Genomic DNA, 7,208 nt, shown 5'->3' with positions numbered 1-7,208 from the left:
CTTCTCCTTCTCCTTCTCCTTCTCCTTCTCCTTCTCCTTCTCCTTCTTCTTCTTCTGTTACTAAAATGATAAGGCAAGGGCAGATAGGTAGCTCAATGGATTAAGAGTGAGGCCTGGAGATGGGAGGAGCTGGGTTCAAATCTGACCTCAGACATTTCCTAACTGTGTGACCCTGGGCAAGTCACTTAACTCTCATCACCTACCTCTTAGTACTCTTTTGCATTGAAACCTTCAGCCTTGATTCTAAGACAGGAAGTAAGGGCTTCTTCTTCTTCTCCTCCTCCTCCTCCTCCTCCTCCTCCTCTTCCTCCTCCTCCTCCATGTAAGTCATTGGCTTTAGAATGCTCCATCCATGCAGCATAATAAGAATGAACTTTTATTCAGTGGCACAACTAATTTCATAATAAAAAGTATTTCTCATAATGGCAGTAGGGGGACTATAAGTGTACTTGGGACTCCAAACCCTAACCTTTCCATGCCAAAAGATCTGAGCCCTAATAGAACCAGTTCATTGACTTTCCAGGGCTATGCTATATTTGTCTTTCCCCATATGAGTATGCTAAAATGAAACTGATTTTCCTGTATAATAAGTTGAAAAAGTTATAGAAATGTTGCTTCTCCACACTTATGAGAAGTGATGAGTTCTTAAATATAATAGGGAGGGGGAACATTCAAGGAGAAATTCAGAAAGAAAAATATTCTAAAGGCAGGGTAGACCTTCGCAGATGATGCAATGTCTGTTGAAGGAAGGGGCACTTCAGCTGTGACTTAAAGGCATTTCAAAAGTCCAAGGGCTGGAAGTTAAGGAGTGACTGTCAGAGAGGAGCACTTATGTCAAGGCTCAGAAGTGGGAGGTGGAATACTCTAACACTGAGCAAGCCTTTCTTCATCTTTGGATTTTAGTGTCTCTATCTGTTAAATGATGGGATTGGGCTAGATCATCTCTGTGGTCCCTGCCTTATCTATCAAGCTATGAATTCTAACTGACCATCCTATTTATTCTAGCTCCTTGATGACCCAGAAATCAAGATCAAAGTCAAGATTCAATCTTTAATTTATCCTGCTCTTCAGGCCCTTGATTTTGACTTACCATCACATCGAGAAAACGCCAATATGGTCATTGTGGGAAGAGAGCAAATGCTTGAGTCTTGGAGCAGATACTTTACCTCAGACAAGGCATTATATGAGGCCATGGTTGCCAACCAGCATACACCTGTGGAATCCAGCCACCTCTTCAAGTTCGTTAACTGGAGTACTCTGCTGCCTGAGAGGTTCAAAAAAGGACATGTGTATACGAAACCAATTCATGGACCCTCCGACCTCATGAAAAAGTACCCGGGATTTCTGGATGTCAGAGCATCCCCACTATTAGCTGATGATTCTATATTACAACGCTTACCCTTGACTCATATTATCACCTGTCAGTATGATGTCCTAAGAGATGATGGACTCATGTACCTCTCCCGCCTCAGGGCTGCAGGCGTCCAGGTGGTCCATGAACATGTGGAAGATGGGTTCCATGGTATTTTGTCATTTGGTAGCAGTCTATTGAATTTTAAAGCAGGCTCTAGGGAAGTGAACAAGTATCTCAAGTGGCTAAAGGAGAATCTCTAGTGATGCTTCATCTGTTCCCTTCAACCAAGAGCCAGTCCTTCCTTTGTGCAAGTCAAAGTATTGGCTGCTGGCAGGATTTGAGTGGGTTAGAAGGGGATATCAACAGGACTAGGACATGGTTCTGGCTGCCCTGGAGATAAGCTTTGTATACAAATAACTGCAATGAAGTGAAGAAGAACATGTGTGCTGGCATATTACCAAATCAATCATCCTAAGTGCTTAGGAGAAGGTCAACAGATAAGAGGGTTAAATGAGATGGGGATCCAGGAATGATCCACTGAACTCTCTTCTCTACTTTGAGCATTCAACCTCTACCTCTACCACAACTGCCTTCTGCACATGCCAACCTGAATTATGAAGAAGAAAATGGAAAAGGACCTTGCCTACATTCAATCACTATATTTTAAGATTTAAATCAATATCAGAGACTCCTAGTATTAATTTTACAAAGTTTATTAATAAACACTTGAAGTAGAAGGAATAAAAAGGAAATAGAAGTATCAAAACCTAATTATCTAACAAAAATAAACCACGTGAGTAAGCTCTCCTGCCTGGCCCAAAAGCCAGCTTCCACAGCCATGATTACAGGAAGAGAGAGGGTGGAGCTACACAAAACTTATATCCTCCCTATGTTAGCATGTAACATGAGAGGGAACATGGGAAGCTGGGATTTAGAGTTCTAGAAGCAAATCCTAATTATACAATATAAACATCAGTGGTTATTGTTGTAGTGGTGATTATTATTATTATTATTTTTATTTACTTTTGCTTTCTATCTTAGAAACAACTCTAAGATAGAAGGGCAAGGACTAGAAAAACAAGGTTACTGACTTGCCCTGGGTCACATAGCTAGGAAGTGTTTGAAGTCATATTTGAACTCAGGTCCTCCGGACTCCAGCTATCTACTGTGCCACCTAGAGGCCCCTTTGGTTTTTATTATTACCAGCCCTTCCAATTTAGCAGCAAGTCCCAAACTAATATCATTGTCCTTTGCTTTATTATAAGTCTGCCTGAACTTGTATCATACCTGTGTTTGTGAATGCCCATAAGATCTGAAACTTCCAAATCTACTTTTACTCTTCCTTCTCCTGCCTTCTCCCCCTCCCCACCACCATCCAATCCACAGTTGCCAAGATCTGCTAATTCTACCTCCTCATCTCTCCCCCCATCCCATCCTCTGTTGATTCACTACCACCACTCTAGCCAATCCTTCATTGACTTCCTACTAAACTATTGTTCTACCTTCCCCTCTACTTTTTCTGCTATCTATCTCTCTTTTTTCTACCCTATCCTTCATGTGCTACCAAGCTTATCATTTTTAATGTACCTAAATAATGATGTACTTCTCTTTTTCAAAGAGGATAAAATGTTCCCATTAAGAGGAGGAAATAATTTTTGTAAATATATAAAATTGCAAATTTATATAGACTTCCCAAAACAGGTCTGTATCAGCTGAGTTTTAGGACTATGGATTGGAAAAATGTGCTAATCAAACTGCAAACACTGCCTTTGGTTTTTTTTTTCCTTACTCTTTTTTTAAACCCTTAACTTCTGTGTATTGGCTCATAGGTGGAAGAGTGGTAAGGGTGGGCAATGGGGGTCAAGTGACTTGCCCAGGGTCACACAGCTGGGAAGTGTCTGAGGCTGGATTTGAACCTAGGACCTCCCATCTCTAGGCCTGACTCTCAATCCACTGAGCTACGCAGCTGTCTCTGCCCTTTGGTTTTAACTAGATTTGAGTCTCCTTACTTTTTGACCACTCCTCAGTGAGGTTTCTAATTCTTCATCCATTTTGCTGCCTTCTAATCAGGTTTGTATTAGGAAATGTTCAATAACTAACTCTTTAAATGCAGCCAGCATGCTTTTAATTTTAATATGTATATTATTAACATCTGTTTGGATTTTTTTAGTCTGACAATAAAAAATAATACATCACACCCTGATTTGTAATGTTTGTTAATTTTTGAGGCAGAAATGCTCATACTGAAAAAGTTAATAATTATCTCTGCATTTTTGAGCTGGCATATTCCTCCCTCTAATCATGGTTGACTCTCTCTACTTTGCCCTCCTCTCTCCTATTCTCTCTTCTCATCTTCTCTCTTTTGTTTGTCCAGTATTGCTGCTACACAATGGCATCCAAATCTTTAGTCCAGTATTAATTCCAGATCTATTTTTCTTTCTGTCTGCTAGCAATTTCCACTTGGGTGTTCTCTGGGCACTTCAAAGTCAATGTGTCCAAAGCTGAATTCTCATTTTTTCCACCTCTAAAACAGTTCCATTCTATAACTGAATTACCTTTGGCACTTGGGACATGTTGGCCTTTCATTAATAAGTCTTGCCAATTTTACTTCCAAAGCAGATCTCACATATATCCTCTTTTCTTCCCTCACATGGCCACCACCCTTGCTCAGATACTAATTACTTCTCACCCAAGTCACTGTACTAGACTCCTAATGAGTTGGCCGCCTTTCAGTAGCCTCGCCTATCTAATCCATGCTCTATAGAGCTGATGAAATTATCTACTGAAGATACACCCCTGAGAGTGTCACTCCTCTGCTCAAAATCCTTCATTGGTTCCCTAGTAACTTTAGGAGAAATTAAATCAACCTGACCTTTAATGCTTTTCATTATCCAGCCCTGATCTATCTTTTCTGTATTCTGCTTCAATCCTAAACAATTTTGGCTCTTTGCTTTCCTTGAGCTCCCCTGTTTTCATGTAATGACCCAGGTAATCCCCAGGATGTAGAATATAATATCTCCTCATCTTTAACTTGCCTTTTTACTTTCTTCACTCAGTTTCAGTTTCAAAACTTCCATGAAACTTTCTCTAATCTCCATATTTGCTAGAGTCCTTTTGCTGCCCAAATCACCTTGTAGTTAACTTAGCTATATTATTATCGTATCCCTTCTTCCTCATCCAAAGAGAATGTGGGCTTGTTGAGGGCAGAGAAGTGGCTTGAATTCAAATTTTGATTTTTCTTCCCATTCAGTGGTTGTCACATTGGGCAAATCACTTCATCTTCTGAGCCCTGTTTCCCACCTCTATTAAAAGAAGAGATTGAATGAGCAGATACCTCAAATCTCTTTCAACTCTAAATTTATGATATTATCATTAACTCATCTCTTAAATCCTTTCTAGCTACATATCATATACTCAAATTTAGGACCTCCCACTCTAAGTCCAGGATCATCTTCACTGTTCTCCACTATCATTTTATGAGAATATTTATTTCTGACATTTGTGCTTCTTTGCACTGTGCAGTGGCTCACTAGCAGTCCCTTCTTCTAAAATCAGACGCAAATATCAGTTAAAGTCCCATAATATTTAACAACCAATGGCAGATTTCCATAGTTTAAAGCTTTGGGTATGCAATGTTATTAGGACTAATAGGTATTGTAAACTTATCCTTCAAAATCAAAATATCAATACTGATTCCATATACTCGTTTAAAAAAATGTAGGAAAAATCAAATTCCAATTAGGAAGAAAGGAAGAAAAAAAAGAAAAAAGAAAATCATATTGCACATCCCATTAAACAATGGCCCAGCCAAACATAGGCATAACAAAAGGATTTATCACTCAAAAGTGAAAGCTATTTCTTCTATAACTTGGTCATGATCTATAGTGTGAGTGCACATAATTTTTTTTCACCTGGTAAAAGCTGTCTTGAATGGAAACTTCCCTTAGGGGGAAAATGCCTGTACTGGAGTTGTCTGTGGTGTCTGGTGCTTGGTTTGTTGTCTGAGTCGAGATGGGGCACAAAGACTGTGATTTGGTGGGGGAAAAGGGGGAGAGAGGTAGAGATGAGCTGGATAGGAGGGAGAGAGACTGGACAGGGGGAGAGATGATGGGAGGGTAGAGAGATGGGAGGGGAGTTAAAACCAAAGGGCAGAGGCAGCTGGGTAGCTCAGTGGATTGAGAGCCAAGCCTAGAGACAGGAGGTCCCAGGTTCAAATCTGACCTCAGACACTTCCCATCTGTGTGACCCTGGGCAAGTCACTTGGCCCACATTGCCTACTTTTGCCACTCTTCTGCCTTGGAACCAGTATGTAGTATTAATTCTAAAATGGTTAGGTTTTATTATTGTTTTTGTTTTAAGAAGCTTCTTTTTTTCTGGGTTGAGGAAACCAAGGTCCAGGGTAAGGAGTAATTTTTTCCAGGATCACATAGATAATAAACAACAGATCCAGAATTCAAGCCTGGGTCCCCTGATGATAAATCATCTCCTTAGTGGGATGGCATAGAGTACTATATTGGAAGTCATAAAAGGGAATTCTTTGTTCTCTTTGAGTTTACACTTGTGAAAGGGAATCCTTTATTCTCTTTGGCTAGTTGGAGCTAACACTTTGGTTAACAATAACTTAAGTACCCCTACTTAGTACTTCACTAGATTGTGAAGGGAGGATTAACTCTCCTTTGTCTATCTTTTGATTTGAATTAACAAAAGCTTGAACTAGGTGGAGGAGCTCACAAACCACTTAGAGAATTAATACCCTCAGATTCCTGTGAAAAGGGGAAGATACAAGAACCCAGTATAAAAGGCCCTCAATTTCTGGGGCTAGTGAAGTGACTTCCAAGAAGGAAGTCAGCTTCAAGAAGGAGTTGGTCTTCAAGAGGGAAGTCAGCTTCAAGAAGAAGATCAGCTTAGGAAAGAAAATTGACCTCAAGAATCACCTTCAGCCTGAGCCATTGTCTCGACGTGCCTCTTGGAGGGAACTTGGGTGAGGGGATAGCTGGCTTTCCCTTCTTGTCTTCTGGAAAGAGTTTATTTCCTGTTGAAGATCAATAAGTCCTGGCTGAGTTAAGCACTAGAGCAATATTTAGTTAGGCTAATGTCTTTTCTGCCCTTTTGTATTTCTCTGCTTTCACTCTTTCCACCTCTTTCATAAATAATTTCAACTTTGAGCAATAATATTTTTTAAAACTTTCATTAATATTCATTTTTAACATGGTTACATGATTCATGCTCCTACTTTCCCCTTCACTCCCTCCCCTCCCCCCCATGGCCAATGCACATTTCTAGTGGTTTTATCATGTGTCATTGATCAAGACCTATTTCCAAATTGTTGGTGGTTGCATTGGTGTGGTAGTTTCGAGTCCACATCCTCAATCATGTCCGCTTCAACCCATGCGTTCAAGCAGTTGTTTTTCTTATATGTTTCCTCTCCTGTAGTTCTTCCTCTGAATGTGGGTAGCATCTTTACCATAAATCCCTCAGAACTGTCTTGTGTCATTGCATTGCTGCTGGTACAGAAGTCCATTACATTCGATTGTGCTACAATGTATCTGTCTCTGTGTACAATGTTCTTCTGGCTCTGCTCCTTTCTCTCTGCATCACTTCCTGGATGTCTTTCTAGTTCACATGGAATTCCTCCAGTTTATTATTCCTTTGAGCACAATAGTATTCCATCACCAGCATATACCACAATTTGTTCAGCCATTCCCCAATTGAAGGACATACGCTCCTTTTCCAGTTCTTTGCCACCATGAAAAGTGCAGCTATAAATATTTTTGTACAAGTCTGTTTATTTATTATCTCTTTCGGGTATAAACCCAACAATGGTATGGCTGGGTCAAAGAGCAGGCATTTTTTT

At 40.1% G+C, this 7,208-nt stretch overlaps 1 protein-coding gene across 1 annotated transcript; it reads left to right on the top strand.

Moving 5' to 3' along the window:
• Window positions 1-1,005: 1,005 nt before the first annotated feature.
• Window positions 1,006-1,614, top strand: LOC123254355 (arylacetamide deacetylase-like; the record flags this gene model as incomplete). Its single annotated transcript, XM_044683393.1, has 1 exon — window positions 1,006-1,614. A coding segment is annotated over one exon (609 nt), but the record flags the coding sequence as incomplete, so codon positions are not given.
• Window positions 1,615-7,208: the final 5,594 nt, after the last annotated feature.

Source organism: Gracilinanus agilis, unplaced genomic scaffold, assembly GCF_016433145.1.
Source record: "Gracilinanus agilis isolate LMUSP501 unplaced genomic scaffold, AgileGrace unplaced_scaffold20352, whole genome shotgun sequence".
Lineage (NCBI taxonomy): Eukaryota > Metazoa > Chordata > Mammalia > Didelphimorphia > Didelphidae > Gracilinanus > Gracilinanus agilis.
Note: the sequence above shows the minus strand (reverse complement) of the source record. Positions and strands in the feature narration are given on the sequence as shown.